We start from the raw sequence: 23247 nt of genomic DNA, 5'->3' as shown, positions 1-23247 counted from the left end.
CACACATACATACACACACAAACACGCATACACAAACAAACACACGCACACACCCACACGCAAACACACAAACACACACAAACACGGACACACAAACACACACAAATGAACACACGCAAATCACACACAAACACAAACACACACAACACATACACAAACATGCACACAAATACACAAACACGCACACACAACTTTTTGACAGGTTGGGGAAGGGAGAGTTTAGGGTTCACCCCTGTGGAGCACTCCAGAGAAAGTGCTGAGGGAGAGGGAGAGCGCGGAAAGTCAGTCATTTAGAGACGGTGCCTGGACGAGCCAGAACTGTTCTTGACAGTATTTCAGTGAGCCGAGTTCATTTTCAATCATTGTACCTGTAAACAGAAGACATTATCAGGGTTGAAACAGCTCTTTGACATAAAGTTTCTATCGGATATTCCCTTCAGATAATCGGATATTCCCTTCAGATAATCCGATATTCGGATAATTGGTATTCGGATAATTGAGGTTCCTTCTTCACTATCCTATCTACCTGTGACTCCACTTTCAAGGAGCTATGATCCAGCACTCCAAGGTCTCTTTGTTCAGCAACACTCCCTAGGACCTTACCATTAAGCGTCTAGGTCCTGCTAAGATTTGCTTTCCCAAAATGCAGCATCTAGCATTTATCTGAATTAAACTCCATCTGCCAATTCTCAGCCCATTGGCCCATCTGGTCAAGATCCTGTTGTAATCTGAGGTAACCTTCTTCGTTGACCACTACACCTCCAATTTTGGTGTCATCTGCAAATGTACTAACTGGACCTCTTATGCTCACATCCAAATCATCTAGTCCCTTCCTCAGAATGCCCTATTGTCTCATAAGACTATGGAAACTTTATCTTTCGAGTTTAGAAATTTGTATTCTGTAACTAAGGATCGTGCCTACGTACCTTTGTAAATCTCACTGTAAGTGACAACGTTTAAACTTTTCACTGTTCTCATTTGAGTACATGTGACAACAAAACTAATTCAAATAATTCAATTCAATCCTCTGGATAAAGGATGGGGAGGCAGGAGCGATGAACATACCCAACTTTAGCATCTTCCTGATTATCACCTTCACATGTGGCTGCATCAAGCTGTGCAAACATCAAGTGTTACTATGTACTGAGGTTGTAACTGTCCCTGATGTTGCAAAGAATGGGACTGGCCTCTTTGCTGCGGAGTGCTCCAAGTAGTTGGGTCATTCTATATACAGTCATAGAGATATACAGCACGGAAACAGACACTTTAGTCCAACTTGTCCATGCCAACTCAGATGTCCCAACCCAATCTAGTCCCACCTGCCAGCACCCGGCCCATATCGCTCCAAACCCTTCCTGTTCCTATACCCATCCAGATGCCTTTTAAATGTTGTAATTGTAATAGCATCCACCACTTCCTCTGGCACCTCATTCCATACACGTATCACCCTCTGCATGAAAATATTACCCCTTAGGTCTTTTATCAAGAAATTTGCAAAGAAAATTTTGAGCACAAGTCCATCCGAAAGTGGTCAGCACGCAGCACCCTCGAGACCTTCTGGGTAAAGGAGAGAGTGGATCCTGTCATGTGGTTCCCTGAGCAGAATACTTCATCACCAGAGCTTTCCAATAAGCACCAAGACACCGCTTGGCTGATGATGAGTAGTGCACCACCGCACACTGCCCTCAAAGCAGCTGAGGTGGGGGGAGACTGTCACACATCTCCTTCTGGAATGTGTCTTTGCAAAGGAAGTCTGGAGGAAGATGCAGTGGTTTTTGTTCAGGTTCATCCTGAGCAGCTCCGTGATACAGGACTCAGCGTTCTACGGTCTGTTCCCCAGGACACACACTAACACAAACATCAACTGTACCTTGGGGACCATCAACACAGTGAAGGATGCTGTTTGGTCTGCCTGAAACTCGTTGGTATTCCAGAACAAAAAACTGACCTCACAACAGTGTTGCAGGCTGGTTCATTCCAAGGTCCAGGACTACATGCTGAGGGACACACTAAAACCAAGGCACAGTAGGGAATGACCACTGTCTGATGTCTATCTGCTGAAGTTAAATTGGGGTCCGTTCAGTTATCGCAACCTCCCTGTTCCTCAAATGTACATAAAAATTGTTCAAGTAAGACTTGCCTTTGGCTTGTTTGGGTAGAGTTAAACTCCAATGTTGTTTGTTTCCCTGACAGGCTACTGAACAGAGCCAAATTGCATTTGTGACTATGTATATCTAAAGTTCTTTTTTATGAATAAAGCATATTTTTGAAATAAAATAAACCAGCCATCCAACCAACTGATCTAAGCAATAAGCTTCCATTGAAGAGACTGTTACCTAAAATGTAACCATTGGAATTGAAAGTAAATTATTGACCTAATTAAGTGGTTTGTTAGATAGTGAATTCACTTCAAGTCAGAGAAGTACAAACAATGATCTGTCCTGGTGCCTCAAACAATTAACTGTACATATTAATAACAAAGTAGAAAGTGCTGGAGAAATTCATCAGGTTTGGCAAGGTACCTGAAGTGAGGAAAAGCAGGGTTAATGTTTAAGTTCAGTGACCCACTGCCAGACTTGCTGAATTTCTCCAGCACTCTTTGTTTCTGTTTCAGATATCCAGCATCCACGGTTCTTTGTTTTATTTTCTTTCTGTTTTATTTTCTTTCTGTATTATTAATTTGGATGAAACAGTGAAAAGTCATCCACCCAAACTGGTTTTGCTGGCTTCATAAATAGTGTAGATGGAAGCACAAAATAGACAGGAGTATAATACTGCAAAGCGATACTGTTAGGTTGAAGAAGCATGTGAAATTATGGCAGATGGATTTCAAAGCAGGTACAGAAATGATTTGTACTTAGTGAGTCACTGACACAAATGATCTGCAGTGAGGGCAGGTGAGGGAATGTTGCGGTTTCACCAGAGAATAAGGTCGCACACAGGTTTGGATGAAGGCTTTAATGCAGTGCTCAGATAAAGGCTGATGGGAAGCTATGCAAAAGTGAGGACTGCAGACGCTGGACACCAGAGTTTAGATCAGAGTGGTGCTGCCTGACCTGCTGTGCTTTTCCAGCACCACTCTGATGGGAAGCTATGATTGGTACACGGCTGACCCGAAAACCTGTCAAGGAGCACAGACAAGTCCAGCTCCATTTTGGTGCACGACGTTACACAGAGTTTGGAACCCATCCTTTCCAGTGTAGAAGTCCCGGTCACCTACCTGAAAACACTTGCAGGTCCAATCACGATGCATCTGATAGTTGATGTACCAGCTTCCGTTGCGACAAAAGCAGCAGCTTGTTAGAGTGGAAGCTCAGACTGAGATCATGATACCTCAGCTTGCTGCCTACTAGCTTGTTGCTGCTACCATGAGTGTGTATGTCAGTGCTTAAAGTCTTGCAGCAATCCAGAAATTGTACAGCAGTACATTATTAGGATTGTTGACGAATATCGCAGAGAATTACTTGTTGCCCATGAGGCATATGCCTGCTGTTCTCTCTCAAGATGACATCATTGATTTTCCCACCACAATCACGCTGAAGACCAGTGGGAATGGTGAGTATAGCATCCACGATTGGGAACAAGTGGTCTGTGCAGAGTGCTTGCAGACATAACAATAGTCTTTAGCACCCACACCACAACTTTCTCTCCTTTTTAAAAAACTGACACTGCAAACTGTCATGCACTTCTGCAAACTCAGAGATAACAGAAATTAATCAGCAACTTGACAGAAAGTGGTAAATAGCCCTGGTGGAGGTGTGGGGTGGGGTGAGGGCTGATTTTTTCTGCTGTTAGACATGCATTCAGAGAAAACACTAACTAAAGCAGTGACATTGAAAATGGTTGGGCTGGCATTAGATCAGCATACATCAGCAGATTTCCAGTGCCTGCTCCAAAGAACGGTGCTCCTGAATTCCCTGAAATAGTATGAACCATTCCAAAAGTGTGTGCTCATGCGTGGCAAATAATGTCTTGGTTTTGGTACAGTTAACTTTTTTCTCACTGCTGGGGGAGTCTCCTAAGGGTGTTATGACCTTAAAATCACAGCCAGACCATACAGCAGAAACATGTGGAAACACTCTTCCAAATTATGGTAGAATCGTCTCCCAGGTATGCATGAGGTTCCATTTATAATTTTAAATAGGCAAATGACACATTTTTGTTAGTCTAGGGATATGATCTAGGGATCAATAACTGGAGTTTAGATACAGCAATCTCACTGAATGGCATATCAGACTTGAGGGCCTGAATGACCTACTCTTGTTCTTATGAAGCTGCTCAAAATATACACAAGTTAAATTTATTGGAATGAAATTATTTAAAAAAGTATTTATACATAAAATAAAGCAAAAGTCAGATCAATCCACAAGATATTAAAAGTATTTTCCTCAGAGACATTTTCCCTTTATATATGATCTGCCCTTTTCACAAACAGGAATACCCTGCAGTATCTGGTAAAGCCGATAATATATTATCTCTGAATGACCATTAGGCAGGTTCTCAGTGGCTTCAATCCCACAGAGATTTACTGTTTTAAAAATACTTGGCAAAAGGTCAGAAGAGTCATCCCGCATCTGCAATTTGTTATTACACTTCAAAACAGTCGATTACTTCACAACCTATGAGGAGATCCATGTCTGAGAATATTAGAATCAGCAAAAACCTTTATTAAAAATGTTGAAAGTCTGAAATCTGGCAAGTATCTGAAGGAAACTATTCAAAATTATAGTAGATCCAGCAATGTCCAGGAAGAGAAATTACAGATTAATATTTCAAGTATAACCTTTTGCCAATTCTGAAAACAGAATGTTAGCATTGCAGTCAAAAAAGTGAGAGTAAAATGGGGCATGGGGCAAAATGCAGAAAATCAGTGATGTGAATGTGATGTTTTATAAGATGATTATGCTTTGTAATGGCTTCTTTAATTCAAGGTAAAATGGGCTAGAGTCATAGAGTCACAGAGGTGTACAGCACGGAAACAGACCCTTCGGTCCAACTTGTCCATGCCGACCACATATCTCAACCCAATGGAGTCCCACCTTACAGCACCCTGCCCATATCCCTCCAAACCCTTCCCATTCATATACCCATCCAGATGCCTTTTAAATGTTGCAATTGTACTAGCCTCCACCACTTCCTCTGGCAGCTCATTCCACACACGCACCACCCTTTGCATGAAAATGTTGCCCCTTAAGTCCCTTTTATATCTTTCCCCTCTCACCCTAAACCTCTAGTCCTGGACTCCCCCAACCCACAGAAAAGACTTTGTCTGTTTATGCTATGGTATTCTGTTTATACTACTGTATTCTAAGATGGCATCGGAGAGATGGATTCTAAGGTGGCCCTGATCTCTTGTAGTCAGGTACACATGACAATAATATCCAACCTAAAAGAACCCATCCACTGGCAATGTAAGAAATCCAGAAGATTCATTGTGACTGAAGTGGGTCAGGAGTGCGGTGTGGGGGCACGGGGATGGCGAAGACTCTCCCCAGTGGGCCTTAACACGAGTGTTCTATTTGGGACTTCTCCAGACACACAGAGATGTGCCTTTTGACAGTCACTTGACATAATGACTCAGCAAATAGGAAGATACAGACCCATTGGAAGTTGGGACTGATGTTGGACCAGTTCCTGTAAAGACTCTAATTCTGTGGTTAGCAGGTAGTGAATTATAACTACACTGTAAGATTTTGGTCAGATTAAAAATGAAAGGGAATACAATTTCTGTAGTTTAGAGTGTTAATTGGCTACTAAATAGTGTTTAGTTGTTAATGCTTTTAGTTTCCTTTTTCCTGTAAAAATCTTAAAACTTAGTCTGTACCAGAATAATAACAATTATTAGAATAAAAGGAAATGGCTTAACCCAAAAGCAGGGAATGGTTGTGATATACTGTAAAATGTTACCTCAGTAGGCAATGAAAATCCATTTAAATTACATCATCCTGTTGCTGGCAAGTGAGACATATTGGCAAAGCTTTTCATCTGGTACTCATCAGGATAACTGAAGAAACATGCTGTTTGATTCAATTAACCAAGTGCTAGGATGTATGGCTTAGCTACTTTACCAGCCCTGAATTCATCCAGAACACTCATACAGAATTCATACCATCATAACTCGCCCCACCCTTACACATACTTCTCAGCTTCCCTGGAGAGTGTGCTGTTGAAGCAGTGCAGATAAAGCTGATGGCTTTGAGTTCCTGCTGAGAAGGGAGTACATGGGCATTTCCAGCTTGGTTTGAAACAGGGAACATTGAGAGATGAATTAGAATAATTTCAATACCTACAATGCACCATCACCTCTCCTGAACTTCCATCTATGTACCCCAGAAGTAGATAACAAATGACTTAGACGTTTAATCAAATTTTGACATATATTAGCATGTTTAACAGTCTCCATGGTATCTCAGTGATGCAGTGGGATCACTTCTTATATTAATCAACTTGCATGATAGCACGGAGGCTGTGCATCTCAAAATAGTTACAGAATGAGGCCATTTGGGTCACTGTGCTTTTGGTTGCTGTTTTAAAAAAGGGACTCCTCCACCTTTTCCCCAAAGCTCTGCATATTTTCCCTTTTCAAATAACAATCCAATTTCCCTTTGAAGCTTCCATTGATCCTGCTTGTTGAGTTTGGCGTTAGGTGAGTGAAAGGGTTTTAATGTACAGAACTGAATGAGAGGCTACTGGTCCACTTAGAAACGATATGAAAAAGTGCACCAACTAACTTTTATCTCTAATATAAGGTCATTGAGCTTGCATCCTGGTCTTCAGGACGAAGCTGCTGGCACTGACTTTAATAGCCATTTGCTCCTTCTTCTTGTACAGTAACTGGCTGGAAGGTCTCCTATCCCTCATTGGGAAGGGGGCCTTTTTCATCCTATTCACCTCCTGCACTAAGACCTCCAGTATTGCTTCAAGGAACTACAGGACACAATCTCTGACAGTTTGACCGATTTGCACTCTTCTCCCGGCTCAGAGGCTGTCGTAACCAGTTCACACACCTGCTGTTACTAGCTTTAATTGGCACAGTCCAGCTTTAAGTGGTTAAAGCCTTGTCTGACCATGGGAAAGCTGCTCAGACACTCAGTAGTACACTTAGTACTGGGCAGCATGGTACTAACATTTAAGTAACAAATAACACCAAATTGGATGACTGTGATCATCACACCATTCCCAATCTAATTCACTCTTCCTCTTTTATATTTTTTTGCTCTACTTCTACCAGTGAATTTAGCTTTCTTACACCAAAAAAAAACTTTTACAAATAATACACTTATATGTGAAGTTCAAATTAAATTGCCCTGTTGTAATCTCCGGTTCAAAACAATCAGCCCATCCTCAATAATGAAAAGAAAATCTTAATCACAGCTCATTACAATATCATATGCTTTGTGCAAGTTGTATGTGGGTAGCATAACAAACTGGCTTGGTAGCTTTACCAGATTAACCTTTTTGAATAAGATCATTATGTACACTGCCCAGGTGAACTGGAATCCAGCAGCACCTAAAGGTTTCTAGGAAACGTTAACTCCAAAGTAGTGGTAAGGAGATGGATAAGCTAATTTAATAACTGAACTGAAGAGCTGTGTCCAACTACAAGGCCATCTTCAATGACCCTGGACCTTGGGAAGTTGTAGCTAAGATCACCAATTTTTTAAAATCTCAATTTCCTCACAGGGTAACACAGGGATTATGGTCAGCACTTCCAACTCCTTTTGTATTGACCAAGAACAGGAACAAAATTTGCACTTATAGAGCAACTATATCTATCATAGAATAACATCCTAAAGCACTTCAGAGTGAACCATATTCAATATGGACAATAAACCAAAGAAGGCGAGATGATAGGGAAAAGATCATCAGGAACTTCTTAGGAAAGTATCAGATAAAAAAAAGAAAGTGGTTGAAAGTCTTAACTAAGTTTGGTCAGAGTAGTAAGAGCAGGCCAAAGAAGGAGACAGGGTTGGAGGTGCGGAGAGGGGTTCCAGAGTTTAGGGTTAAACAGGTAAAGGCACAGCTGCCAATGGGGAAAAGAGTGAATGGGAATATTCATACGAGTAGAGATCAAAGAATGCAGAGAGAAATTTGTGGCATCGGTGGAGGCTATGGACAGATAGGAGTGAAATAATGGAGGGATTTGAACACAAGAATGAGATTTGAGACAGTTAAAACTAAGACATTGTGTACTGTGAGCCAGTGTAAGTCAGCAAGAACACAAATGATGAATGCACAAAGTGGGTTAGAGCATTGGCAACAGACACTTGGATGAGCTCAGGTTTATAGAGCTCATAGAATGGAAGTCAAATTACGACAATATTTAAACTGTACAGTTCTATCAGATTATACTTTTACTGCATTTCTATTCAAAGAGGACATAGAAGCTTCAAGACAATGAAAAGAATTATTGTCACAATTATTTCCAAGTATTAGAGAGGCCGTGTCATGAGCTAGGCTGGAAAATCACAGCTATTTCAGCTTTGAAAAGTCACAGTTGATTTGAGATCTCCAAGAGACATGCAAGATAAATGGTACAAAATGAGTCAATCCGAGAAGTGTTCCAAATTAAACTGTAACAGCAGAACATGTGGCACAAGTTCAAACCCGCAAAAAACGAAGTCAGATCAGAAAACAGGAATTTCCTCTTCACACAAGGGGTAATTAACCCGTTAAGTACATAAGGCGGTGGAGACAAAAATCCTGCAAATTGGTTGCTTTGGTTCTTTTTAACCAATGAAGTAATCAGTGACTGCTAGTCCTCTCAAGTTACTTTAATGTGAACTCAAGATTTCTGAGCATGAGAACTGGCTGGAGGCACTGTGGGGCTGAGGATTTCCTGGAGTACACACTCGAGGAGGTGGTCATCCTCCAGTTGGAGAGAGTTCAGAGGCTGGGAAGTGGATGATTATCCATCACAGTGAAAAGGCAATGGAAATCTTTAGGTGTACAGCATTCTCAAACCACTTTTCAGTTCTATATTGAATAAGGGTGAAGGTGCTGACACCTGAGGGAGGGGCAGTGCAATCACGGGCATATTCTGGGAAAAAAAACTACACCAAAGCACACAGCTTAGTGGGGCATTTGATACCCAGTGAAATAGACAATCTGTCTGCAGTAATCTTGCACTCTGTCTTGTCTCTGCAATGCCTATATAAAGAGAACAGCTGAAAGGGAGCAGAATGCTTCACTTAGGGAAGGGGACAGTCAGATGATCTGGCTAATGTGGGAAAAGGAATCGTTAAAACATTCTTTCAATGGATATGGGTGTCACCAGCTAGGCCAACATTTATTGCCCATCCATAACTGCTCTCGAAAAACTGATGGTCCCTGTGGTGGAGGTACAGTGTGGTTAGCAATGGAGTTCCAGGAAGGAACGGGAATATAGCTCTAAGTCAGGATGGTGTGTGGTTTGGAAGGAACCTCTGGTAGTGTTCTTGGGTGCACCTGCTGCTCTTGTCCTACTAGGTGGTGGGGATTGTGAATTTGGAGGGTATTGTGAAGGAGCTTTAAGTTACGCAGTTCATTTTGTAGACTGAGCTTGGAGTTGAATAGATTGGCATTGGTAGATTAGTTAAGATCCAGTAGCAGAATTTTAAGAGCTGGCGAGGAAGTTAAAGAGTAATACCTCAAATGTAGTAATATTTGTACTTTTTTTCATCAATGCCATATGCCCATGATTATAGAAACATTAAGATAAGCCAGATTAATGCATGGTTGGAGAAATTACATAGATGGGAGTTGTTTGAGGATTCCTTGGTACAGGGCCAATTCTATTGCAAGACAGATTTGTACAAGATGAATGGGTTACAACTCAATAAGATCTGGACCAGCCTCCTTAGAATGTTACTTAAACAGAAGGCTCTAAACAAATTGGTAGGCAGGCGGGGCACCAGGATAATGTATCAGACAGAGAATAAAAGGTGTACAAAGGTCTGAGAGAGAAAAACATCATGGGATTAAAAAGTCGGTCAGAAATTGGTAAGATTAGACAGGGGGAAATATGATGCAAATTAAGATGGGTTCGCAGTGCATGAACATAAATGTCCAGAGTGAGGTGAATACAACTGGTAAGCTTCAGGCACAGATAGCCACATAGGACCGTGATTTAATGGAAATAAAAGGGACTGAAAAAGAAGAAATTGGAAACTCAGTGTTCTGCTCGACAATATATTCAGGAAGGTTAGGCAAGGAAAAGAGAGTGGGCAAGAAACTAGCAGTGAACATCAATGACACTTGTTGCAACATAGAGAAATATGATGTAATTGAGGGATCAAAGACAGGAATGAGCTGATTAGAAATAATAAACAAATGATCAACTACCTGCTAAACAGCAGCAGACCAAATAGTGGAATCAAGACAAAAAAATCAATTTTCAGGCAAATATCAGAGACAATAACTAAGTGATAAAGGGGGTTGTAAATTATCTAAATATACACTGGGAATTAAATAGTGCAAAAGGCAAAGAAAGGAATGAATTTCTAAAATATGTGCAAGAGATTTTTATTGACCAGGATGCTTCAGACCAATGAGGAATGATGTTGTGTCGGATTCAGGATGAGGAGTGAAATGTAGCAATGTTTCAGAGGAACAGCAATTGAAAAATGGTGATCACTATATTCAACTTTACAATTGTTATGAAAAAGGACAAGGAAAAATCAACTGTGAAAATCTTCAATTGGAAGAGAGTTCATTTCAGTGAGTTTGAAAGGGATTTAATTCAGTTGGATTATAATCAAAGTTTGGGAGGTAGATCAGTAAATGAGTAGATAAAGTGTGCAGCTAGAAAAAGCACAACAGGTCAAGCAGCATCGGAGGGGAAGGGGCGTTAACGTTTCAGGTCGGAACCAAATGAGCAATGGTAAGCCTGCAAATTGAGATAATTTGACTATCACACTTACACAAGTTAGAAAAGAAATGCACCCAAAGCTAAAAAGCCCTGCATGACATTAGAGCTCAAAATTAAAAAAAAAAGGAGACCTGAGATCATTTTTATGTTTGCAATTGAATGTACCAGGGAGAATTTAAAGGTTAATAAAAAATGCAAACGAAACCTCTGAAAATAGATTATTAGATAATATAAAAAGAACTCCCAAGTCTTCTTTTAGCAGATACACATGAAACGCATAGTCAAATGAAAGGCTGAACCATACAGATATCAAAGAACACCTTCAAATGGAGGCTGAGGTACTAACTTAGTACTTTGCATGTGTCTTCACTAACCATAATGTAGTCAAAGTCACTGTAAAAGGTAGTAGAGAAACAGATAGGGATAAAAAAGAAAAAAGAATGTATTTAAATGGTTGGCAGCATTCAGAAGTAGAGAAGTTAGTGTATCCAAATGGTGCATCATATTCTACATCCTTAAGGTAGTGACAGCCAAACTTGTCAGGCTCAGCCATATTTTACCAATCCTCATGCACTGACGTCAATATTTGTTAAAAGGCGTTTTAAATGACTTGATTTAACTCCTTAAAGAGGTAACAGAATTCATAAGGGTATGTGGTTCATGTTGTGTACATAGACTTGACACCAAAATTGGAGGTGTAGTGGACAGCAAAGAATGGTACCTCAGATTACAACAGGATCTTGATCAGATAGGCCAATGGACTGAGGAGTGGCAGATGGAGTTTAATTGACATAATTGCTAGATGCTGCATTTTGGGAAAGCAAATCTTAGCAGGGCTTATACACTTCATGGTAAGGTCTTAGGGAGTGTTATTGAACAAAGAGACCTTGGAGTGCAGGTTCATAGCTCCTTGAAAGTAGAGTTGCAGGTAGATAGGATAGTGAAGAAGGCATTTGGTATGCTTTCCTTTATTGGTCAGAGTATTGAGTATAGGATGAAAGTGAGGACTGCAGATGCTAGAGATTAGTTAAGATTAGAGTGGTACTGGAAATGCACAGTAGGTTAGGCAGCATCTGAGGAACAGGGAAATTGATGTTTTGAGCAGGAGTCCTTCCTAATGAAGAGCTCCTGCCCAAAACATCGATTTTCTTGTTCCTCTGATGCTGCCTAACCTACTGTGCATTTCCAGCACCACTCTAATATTGAGTACAGGAGTTGGGAGGTCATGTTGCGGCTATACAGGATATTGGTTTGGTCACTTTTGGAATGTTGCATGAAGTTCTGGTCTCCTTCCTATCAGAAAGATGTTGTTAGACTTGAAAGGGTTCAGAAAAGATTTACAAGGATGTTGCCTGGGTTGGAGGATTTGAGCTAGAGGGAGAAGTTAAATAGGCTAGAGCTGTTTCCCCTGGAGCATCAGAGGCTGAGGGGTGACCTTATCGAGTTTTATAAAATCATGAAGGGCATGGATAGGATAAATAGTCAAGTTCTTTTCCCTGCGGTTTGGGATTCCAGAGCTGGAGGGCAGAGGTTGAGGGTGAGAGGGGAAAGATATAAAAGAGACCTAAGGGGCAACTTTTTCACACAGACAGTGGTGTGTGTGTGGATTGGGCTGCCAGGGGAAGTGGTGGAGGCTGGTACAATTGCAACATTTAAAAGGCATCTGGATGGTTTTATGAATAGTAAGGGTTTAGAGGGATATGGTCTGGGTGCTGGCAGGTGGGATAGATTGGGTTGGGATATCTGGTCAACATGGACAAGTGGGACCGGTGGGTCTGTTTCCGTGCTGTACATCTCTATGACTTTATGACTTCATAGAATCCCTACGGTGTAGAAGCAGACCATTCAGCCCACTGAATCCAAACTGCCCCTCCAAACAGCATTCAACCCAGACCCACCCCCTCTCTATTCCCCCCCAACCCTGCATATTTTGGACTGTGGGAGGTAACCAGAGCACCTATGGTAAATCTGCAAACTTCACACAGACAGTCACCCAAGGGTGGAATCAGACCCGAGTCCCTGGTGCTGTGAGGCCACTGTGCCACCCAAGAAGGCATTTGACAAAATATCGTGTCAACTTTTTGGTAGAAAAATTGAAGCCAATGGCAGTAAAAAGGCACTAGTGGATTGGCTAAAGGAGAAATAGCAGAGATGAATGGTTGCTTTTCAAACTAGTCAAGTGTGCAGTCATGTTCTCTGATGTGGGCGTTCAAACTAGGGACCACCACCATTTCAAACATATAATACCCTGGACTTGGGTTTACAGGGAATAATTTCATAGTTTGCATATGACATAAAATTCAAAACACCAAGCACAGTACAGTCAGCCATCAAGAAGAAATATACAAATGAATGAAATAAATAGACACATGATAGTTGAAATTTAACACAAGAGATTTTAATAGGAAGAATAGTGAGAAGCAAAACATACTACAAACATATTATAAGGGAGGAGACAAACAGATTGACCTGAGGTTACACATACACACTTCTCTGAAGGAGGTAGCACAATTGAGAAATCTAATAAGAAGGGCATAACAATTTCTTGGCTTTACAAAGCAAGTACAGAAAGCACGCGGATTACACTAATGTTGTAATATAAACCTTTAAGAAACACTGAATAGGCTCTAGCTGAGCACGCAGTTAATTTTGGACATTGCCCTTTGTGAATAATGCAAAATTCCAGAAAGCAGAAGAAAGAAACAGGATTTCTTTTAAGAGAAGGTTAAGGGATGTTCAAAATCTTGAAGGATTTTGATAAGAGTAGGTCAGAAAATATTTCCATTGGCAGAAGGGTCAGTAATGAGAGGATACCAATTTATGGTTATTGGTAAAAGATTAGATTCTTAAAAATGTTCTCTTAAAGATGTAATGTCATTGTCATTTAATCATTCTAAGTGTAATTATTTTTTTGTTTAATTATTTTAACATGACATTACTTAATGACTTCTAATGAATAAGTGTAGTTGAGTGAAGTAAGTATGTAAGATGGTATGAGGTGAGTTAAGTGGGGAGGTGGGAAGGGTGGCAGATGGTTAGGGTGGTAAGATAGCAGGTTTTTCAGTGGTTGGTGGGTAGGCTGGTGAGATGGTAGGTGGGTAGAATAGTATCGTGATGGGATGTTGGAAAGATCTGACTTTAACGACATGTCAGCACATAAATAATGGACCAACCTCCTATCACACTGTCCATGTCTATAGTTTACCAATTCTTTATTAAAAACAGCTGGTGAAGAAAACTGAACTGCTTTCCACCACCAACATCTTCAACTTACTGACCAGTATGTCTCTAAACCAAAGTTTCTCAGAGTATATCATTTATAAGAAGGGATGCAAATAGTGTTCAAGGTGAAAAAATGTATCATCACGCAAGAAGTTGAATAATGAGCTTGTTAGCTTGTAGAACTAAAATTGTAGCTGAGCACATACACTGTTATAAAACTGGTTTCAAGTTCTGTGGCACAAAATCACAAAATTACAGGCTTATTTCTGTGCATTCTGGGCTTCCAGAAAAGTATGTCTTTCTATGAGTAAGTTTACAACTTTGTTTCAAATGAATAAGAAGCAGCTACCAACAAAACCAACGTTTTTATAACAATTGGTGCTTGTACCATCAATAAGTGAAATGAAGATTGATATTAGAAAATGTTTTATGATGAAAAACCCCTGCTTAATTCAGTAAAATACAAGTGTTTGACTTCAAGGCTTTAATGTGCACTTGGGTAATTCAGATTTTAAATGGACATGGTATTGGATTGGAAAACTGCCAAACCCTTCTCCACATGCATAATGAATTATTGAAACAAATTTCATGTTGATGCATACTAATATTAAATATCTTCTACATATTTGCCTCATGAATGGTGAAAGGTCACTTCTGCAAAATGCCAGAAATGGAGTTGCATCGCGCTGCTTTTCAGTGTTTAGAGCACCACTTTGAATCCCAGGCTTTAAATAATGAAAACAGGCCTTTGTAAATTTGCATTTCAGGAATTTGCAAGGATTTGGCTTTTGAGCATATCCTTTTGTTGCAAGTTCTATGAATTCTGTGCTAACAAACAGGCTTAATGACTTGGTCATGTTAGCAACTTCGAGCAGAAGCTTAAATTTGACTGTTGGATGCTGGGGGCAGCAGAATTTCCCACAGCAGTGAACATCAAGTCAAATCTTCGGCTTTTCTCACTTACCAATTCGCAACAAATCAACCTCTTCCACAAGATAGGCACAGTTGAGGAGAGTACTCAGCAGAATGACTTCAGATGCGCAAACCACTCGAGTGAGTCTTCAAATCCACTTTACTAGTGGGCAGCCACACTCAAACCTCACAAGGTAATGGGAGATATTGAAGAAATGGGTGTGACTGGTTTGCTCTGCAGAAAGCTAGACAGACTCAATGAGGTGAATGGCCTATTTCTGTGGCATACTGGCTCAATGTCTCACAGGGAGTGACACAAGAGTAACAGGTCAGCAACATAACAGGTTTATTCTCCAACTTACTCTTCCATTTAGTGTGGTTTCCAATGCGGGAGCAATATCATAGAATCTCCGACAAATGCTTGACATTGATGAAGACAGTCATTGCTGGAGTTGTATGTTAGGACCATGGGAAGGTTCTGACACAACTGACTCTGTGGGAATTGCCTGGGAAGTTGAAACTTCTCATTCGCAATTAATTGGCACCTGGAAGCCCTTGAGATACTCCCAACTCTAAATTAGTGTCAGAGATTTTGAAAGGTTCTGATGCTAATAGGCACCCCAGAGAAAGAAGACTCAAAAATTGATCTGACACTTGAATAACTATTAAACCTACAATCCTCAACAGATCACCCCACCCCCTCCCCCGACCTTTTGACTGTCCCCCCAGCCTGACCCCTGTGGACATGGTGCCCTTGTTGTAAGATAATTGATAACATTCCCACTACATTGTTGTCCTTATTCTCTTCAATGGTACATACTAATGGGAAAGGCCGGAGCTGTTAGAATATCCTTGTTAAGTTTTTAGGGCATATACAACACAGTTCAAGTGACTGTCCAGGATCTTGGAAAGCTTTCTGAGTGCTGAGACAAGCTGTCAGTGTTCCATCAAAATCCTAACTTGCAATGTTCAGGTGGTGTGAAGACTTTGTGAAGTCAACAGTTGAGCCACAGTTTGCGGTGACTGCACTGCTCTTGACATTACACTAGGATATTAGTAGTGGGGAATTCTCTAATGTTGGTACAATTGAAGATTGCAGGTTATTACTGAGGGATCATGATATGCTTTGATTTGGGGTCAGGATGACAGAAGGTTTGGAGAACACTGGTGTAGTCTTTCATATATCAATACCTTCATGGACAAGTCTGTCTGTAACATGAGGAGAGTGAGGACTGCAGATACTGGAGAGTCAGAGTCAAAACGTGTGGCACTGGAAAAGCACAGCAGGTCAGGGAGAATCTGAGGAGCAGGAGAGTTGACATTTTGGGCATAAGTCCTTCATCAGGAATATAGAGGAGGTAAGGAGGCTGAGATATAAATAGGGGAAAGGAGCTGGGTCTGGGGGAAGGTAGCTGTGAAGGTGATAGGTGGATGCAGGTGGAGGATCATAATGATAGGTTGACGGGGAGGCTGGAGTGGATAGGTGGGAAGGAAGATGGACACGTAGGTCAAGTCAACAGGAGGGTGCCGAGTTAGAGGGTTGGATCTGGGATGAGGTGGGTGGGGAGATGAGGACACTGGTGAAGTCGATGTTGATGTTGTGTGTGCCGAGGGTCCCCACATGGAAGATGAGACGTTCTTCCTCCAGTAGTTGGGTGGCTAGTATTTGGCGATGGAGGAGGCCCAGGACTTGCATGTACTTGGGAGAATGGGTGGGGGAGTTGAAATAGTCGACCACTAGGCAGTGGGGATGTTTGGTGCATATATCCCAGAGATGTTCCCTGAAATGTTCCGCGAGTTGATGTCCTATCTCCCTCTTGCAGAGGAGACCACATTGAGAGTAACAGACACAGTAGATGAGGTTGGTCGATGTGCAGGAAAATCTCTGCCAGATGTGAAAGTACTTTTTAAAGCTCATCAAAGTACTTTTTAAAGCTTTCCCTCCTCAACTACCTTCCAAGGCAGTGCATACCAGACACCCACCACCCTCAGGTTTTTCCTCAAATCCCCTTTAAATCCTCCTTTCTCATTAAGATTATAGCCCTTTGTTATTGACACTTCAACTGAGGGGAAGAGCTGCCTTCTATTCACCTTGTCCATACCCCCTCCTAATCTTATACATCCCCCCCTCAACCTTTATCATCTTATAGCCATGTCTTTCAGGCCTTGATCAGTTTAGTTAAGGGTTACATTGCCAAGCCACCGTAGGGGTCACCTAAATGCTGCTGAACTAATATTTCTTCCATCTAGCACATCACATCTATGATCCAGACACTGATGCAACAGTACTTTCAGAAACGCTGGTTTCCCTGATTCTGTTATGTCAGTTGCAGCAGATGTTCTGCAAGAAATGTGTACACGTTTTCATCCTGTGAGGAGCTGAAAACAGAATCCATTGCCAACTTATTCTGGCATGAATTCTTCCCACAAGCAGAGGAAGCAACTTCATCTGTTACAGCTAAACATTCACAAAGTGACCAATAGTCACAAACTAGTTTCAGCTAATCGGTTCTCTCAAACATGAGCCCAGAATTAATTGTCCTCAACTACAACTTGCATATAGAGAGTACCTTCAATAGAAAAAGGCATTTAGTGGAAGCATACTTATTTAAACATTGAAACCAATGGAGGTATTGGACATGTAACAAAATAATTGGTCAAAGAGACAGGAGAATGCTTCGTGACAATGCCTCTACCAATCAGAATTAACTTGTTAATCAAACAGAACTCTCCTCTGTTTGAGGATTGCAGATGCTGGAGATCAGAGTTGAGAGTGTGGTGCTGGAAAAAAAGCACAGCAGGTCTTTTCCTGTTTCCTGATAAAGGGCTTATGCCCAAAACATCAATTCTCCTGCTTCTCAGATGATGCCTGATCTGCTGTGCTTTTCCAGCACCACACTCTCAACTCAGAACTCTCCTCTCTGACGTATAAATGTTGTTTTCCCTTTACCATGCTTCTCCTTGCTGGTTTTGCCAGTGAATGCAAGAGGAAAAGCTTCAACAAAATTTGTCTGATCTTTTCAGCCATATTCAAGTACTGTGTCACCAAATTACTACGTTAATCTTCCTGACTTCTACATGTTTCTACAGAAAGAGGTTCTAGCTCTCTCATTCTAAACTGGAAAGGTCTATCAATTCCGCTTCCAATTCAGCCTGCCCTCATCTCTGATTCCTGCCTTCTCCTCTTTGACATTTCTGTACCTGTTTCTGGGGATAGGCTTGCCACCAATATTCATTAAAAACCCACTGACTCCCATAGTTACCTCGACTATATATCCTCAAATCTCACTTCCTGTAAAGACACTGGCCCATTCTCCCAGTTTCTCCGTCACCATCATATCTGTTCTGATGATGCTATGTTCAACTGGGATGGAGGTCCTCAGGAATATCCACCCTTTTCCTTAACCAAGGATTCCCAACCATCAAGGTCAACAGAGCCCTTAGCCATGTTCGACCCATCTCCTGCACTTCTGCCCTCACCCCTCTCTTCCCTCCCACAACAGTGATAGTGTTTCCATGGTGCTCTCTTATGACCCCACCAGTCTCCTCATCAAAAGGATGGTAAGCTGTCATTTCTGTCACCTCCAATGCAATGCCACGATCAGCCACATATTCCCCACCCCTCCCTTGTCAGCAATCTGCAGGGACTGTCCCCTCCAGTACATGCTGGTCCATTCCTTCTCCATTCCCAACATTGCCTCACACCTCCATGGCACCTTCCCATACACTGGCAGAAGGTATAATACTTGCCCATTTACCTACTTCCCCCCGCCCCCCCACTATCCAAGGCTCCAGACACCTTCCAGATAAAGCAGCAATTTACGTGTAATTTACTCAATCTAATCTTCAGTATTTGCTGCTCACAATATGGTCTACTCTACATTGGGGAACATGGTAGCTTAGTGGCTAGCATTGCTGCCTCACAACGCCAGGGACCCAGGTTTGGTTCCAGCCTTAAGCGACTGTGTGTGTGGAGTTATCATATTCTCCCTGTGTCTGTGTGGGTTTCCTTTGGGTGCTCCAGTTTCCTCCCACAATCCAAAAAGGTGCAGGTTAGGTGAATTGGCTGTGCTAATGTTCAGGGATGTGTTAGTTTGGGGTAAATGTTGAGTAATAGGGTAGGGGTATGGGTGGGATACTCTTTGAGGGTCAGTGTGGACTTGTTGGGTCTAAGGGCCTGCTTCCATACTGTAGGGATTCTATGAAAATGCAGACCTATGTTTACTCTACAGAAATGACCCCAAGCTTCCATTTGCCTGCCACTTCAACACACCACCGTGCTCCCACATGAACATTTCTGTTGAAGACCAGCTGCAGTGTTCCAGTGAAGCTCAACACAAGTTTGAAGAATAACAAGTTGTTTTCTGCTTGGGGACCCTACATCCTTTGGGACTCAGCACTGAGTTCAATGACTTTACAGTCTGATTGCATCCTTCCATGTTCTTACTCCACCTCCACACCCAGTCCTGTTATGATATGGGCTGCTTTTAGCATACCTAACCCATTTGCACCCACTCTCAGGCCTATTATCACATTGTTTGCTTTCAGCAGGGACTATCCATTGTCTGCTACCCTCAGTTCTCATATTTCAGCTTCTCTTCTGTCCTGTCCATAATCCCTTCATTTACCTCCCCTTTCATATCTCTCTCCCTCTGAGCTCCATATCCACCTGGAACCAAAACATTGACTCTGTTTTCTTCCCACAGATGCTGCCAGACCTACTGAGTTTTCCCAGCAATTTCTGTTTTTGTTCCATTCCACCTATCTGCCTGCCCCCCCTTTTCCCTGCCCACACCAGTTTTTCCTAACTGCAATCAGTTCTGATGAAGAGTCACCAAACACAAAACGTGAATTCTGCCTTCTCTCCACAGATGATGCCAAACCTGCTGAGTTTCACCATCAATTTTGGTTTTTATTTCTAGTTCAGTATGTCTTTCTTGTAATTCTGGACTTTTAAACTAGGTGTCAATCCAGCAACTCTCACTGAATCCTTTTTATATGTTTCTACAGGAAACCCAACCATGATATTATGCAATCGCATTGCACTTTCATTCTGTATTACATTGCCCAGGTATTCTCTCCCAGCAAACTATTTGATTTGGCTCTTGCTGTGCTTTGAATTTGCCTATTATATGAAGCTGAACAAAAGGGATGCATCATGGTGCCTACCCTTAAATGCTCACCACTAGCTTCAATGGAAGTTTTTTTCAGATTTTTTAAAGCCAGTCTGTTATGTAAGGATTCTTGTTTGTTGTTATTAGAAGCTGTGTCGTTGCTTCTTATAACTTCCACAACTAAAATGCAGCAAACTTCATAGCAAAGTGATGAATCCACTGTTCAGTAAAAGCAATTCAAAGAACAAAGAAAATTTATAGCCCAGGAACAGGCCCTTCGGCCCTCCACGCCTGAGCCAATCTAAATGTATTGTCTAAACCTGTCGGTCAATTCCTAAGCATCTGTATCCCTCTGCTCCCCATCTACTCATGCATCTGTCCAGACGCATCTTAAATGAATCTACCGTGCCTGCCTCTACCACCTCTGCTGGCAATGCGTTCCTAATACCCACCACCCTCTGGGTGAAGTACTTACCGCGTGTATCCCCCTTAAACTTTCCACCTCTTACTTTAAAAGCATGACCTCTCGTTATTGAATCCTTCACCCGGGGAAAGAACTTGTCTCTATCTACCCTGTCTATTATACCCTTCATGATTTTGTAAACCTCATTAACCCCCCCCCCCCAATCTTTTTTCTAGTGAAAACAAACCTAACCTACTCAATCTCTCTTCATAGCTAGCACCTTCCATACCAGGCAACATCCCCGTAAACCTTCTCTGCACCCTCTCCAAAGCGTCCACATCCTTTTGGTAATGTGGCGCCCAAAACTGTACACAGTATTCGAAATGCGGCCGAACTAATTCGAGCATGGAAACTCGAGAACCATGGGGATAAATGCTGCAGCTCGGCTCATTCTCGGATACTTCTTGACCTGTGACGGCCCTATGGTTTTCTACTGAACTATGCGTACTTGTTGTACCTTGCTTGCAAATACAGACCGACAGCAGTATGTCTTTCCATCATTCACGATCGTTTTCAACATTACAAAAGCAGCTCAGCTGCAGCGTTCTGGGAATTATTCAGGTACGGGCACGTCAGGTTTCCAATCTGGAAGCTAATTTTAAAATATAGTTCTATGGTGAACTATTGGCAACTAGCCATGCACATAGGTGTCACAGCCGGAGATCGTTTCTTTAGTTTAGCGGAAATCAGCGATTCTGAACAGAATAATTAAGCGACTGCATTTAATAGCAGTAACAGTGAGAAACACTTGCAGAGAGAGAATATGAAATATTTACAGCGCCTTCCAAACTGTAGCTGTGAATTGTCATTGTCAGGATTCCAAGCGATTTAGTTCCATTTCTCCACTTGTGGCTATGTGTATACCTGCACTCTCTGCCAGCTTCAGGAAGGGCACTGCCCACCCTCAGCTCAGCACCAGTCTCTAATGCACATTACACTGTAAATAGAGGCTCGTCACCTGTCCTCCAGGTGAGCTTCCGAGCTCATTGCATTCAGCAAAGGAGTTCCTGGGGGAAACCGAACACGTCTTTTTGCTGATAAAGTCCTCTGCTCTCGTCGCAGCGTAGACCCGAGTTATTTTAAGCGTGTTTTTTTTGCTAATTACGACCACTGATTGCAGGATTAAAAACAAGTCTTTGTTCGAAAAACATGGCGCCAAGGACAGTGTCTAAGACACACCACGTTGAGTTACCAAAACAATAACAATGGAAACAGGAACTTACCCAAACAAAGAGAAATAATAACCTCGGCAGTCCCTAAAACAGCCACCTTTCTGAGGCATTTCTAAGCATTTTACTGTGACCTGGCACATGCTGATGTAATTGTAAACAACTATACTCTATTCAACTGTTTTTTTTAACGATGAGCGCAATACACACATAAGCACATGGGACTTAGCTTGAATTCTCTCTAAAGCTAATTCCTCACTGACCTGGCTTGCATTTCTTCAACAGAGCAGTCTGCAACCATCTCTCTCCATGTAGTGGACAAGCCTTCGGTGTTTTTTTAATCTTTAAAAGCGGGTGGCGGGAAGGAAGTTGAACTCCTCTTCCAGTGAGGACAATTGGAACCGTACAAAGAGAGGGGGTGGACAGAGAAAGTGCTGCTATTGAATCGGCAGGAAGCAGAGAGCATGAAGCGCTGGAACAAAGCCAGTGCATTTTGAATACAAGGAAACGGAGCTGAGTAGGAATGCTGCCGAGGCTGTTGAGCGCAAAGATCGAGGAGAGATTTAACTGCAATGGGTATAAATTACATTCTGAGCCAGGAGCCACTGGTGTTCGACTTGAAAGATAGATGCACTGTGTTCAAAAGGTCAAAGGAGTACCCGCATGGTTCTATTTCTGCCTGTCTCTTTCTGGAGTTCATGGAAAATTCCTAGTCCAATCCTCGTCGGGTCCCTTCCCATACTCTTTCTCCGGCAAATAGAATACATCATGGGTGCTGTTTCCCTCGCTGCTTTGGAATTTGAAAATGTATCAATTCCAATGTTTATCCTGTTCACACCTTCCCCATGTCCATCTCCGACTCCTACCTTCCTCAACATGTATCCATTTCTGCGGACAGGCTGGCCACCTATATTCAATACAAACTCACCAACTCCCACAGTTACCAGGGCTATGCATCCTTACACTCCGCTTCCTGTCAGGACAAAGTTAAAAATCACACAACACCAGGTTTATTTGCAAGCACAAGCTTTCAGAGCAGTGCCTCATCATCAGCTACCTGACGAAGGAGCAATGCTTTGAAAGCTTGTATTTTCAAATAAACTTGTTGGACTACAACCTGGTGTTGTGTGATTTTTAACTTTGTCCACCCCAATCCAACACCGGCACCTCCGCATCCTGTATGGGCTATATCCCATTCTGCTAATTTCTCTGCTGCATCTGTTCTAATGATGCCATATTCCACAGAGGGGCCTCAGAATTGACTATCTTTTTTTCTCAAGAACTGGCTCAAAGGTAGAAGACAGAGGGTGGCAGTGGAGGGTTGTTTTTCAGACTGGAGGCCTGTGACCAGTGAAGTGCCACAAAGATTGGTGCTGGGTCTCTACTTTTTGTCATTTACATAAATGATTTGGATGTGAGCATAAGAGGTAAAGTTAGTAAGTTTGCAGATGACACCAAAATTGGAGGTGTAGTGGACAGCAAAGAGGGTTACCTCAGATTACAACAGGATCTCGACCA

General features: G+C 42.0%; 1 protein-coding gene across 2 annotated transcripts in view; it reads right to left on the bottom strand.

The window, feature by feature from the left end:
* si:dkeyp-97b10.3 (NACHT, LRR and PYD domains-containing protein 1) overlaps positions 1-22307 on the bottom strand; it is an 86667-nt gene extending 64360 nt beyond the window's left edge. Inside the window, exon 1 of one of the 2 annotated variants that reach the window (XM_043702084.1) lies at positions 21993-22307. In XM_043702084.1, coding sequence (XP_043558019.1) covers positions 21993-22030 — 38 coding nt within the window. In that variant the 5' untranslated portion in view covers positions 22031-22307. Of the gene's footprint in view, positions 1-21783; positions 21858-21992 lie in introns of those variants that run through there. The other variant, XM_043702083.1, reaches the window with a different exon arrangement.
* Positions 22308-23247: the final 940 nt, after the last annotated feature.

Source organism: Chiloscyllium plagiosum, chromosome 13, assembly GCF_004010195.1.
Source record: "Chiloscyllium plagiosum isolate BGI_BamShark_2017 chromosome 13, ASM401019v2, whole genome shotgun sequence".
In the NCBI taxonomy this organism is placed as follows: domain Eukaryota; kingdom Metazoa; phylum Chordata; class Chondrichthyes; order Orectolobiformes; family Hemiscylliidae; genus Chiloscyllium; species Chiloscyllium plagiosum.
This window is presented reverse-complemented; position numbering and strand designations above follow the sequence as displayed.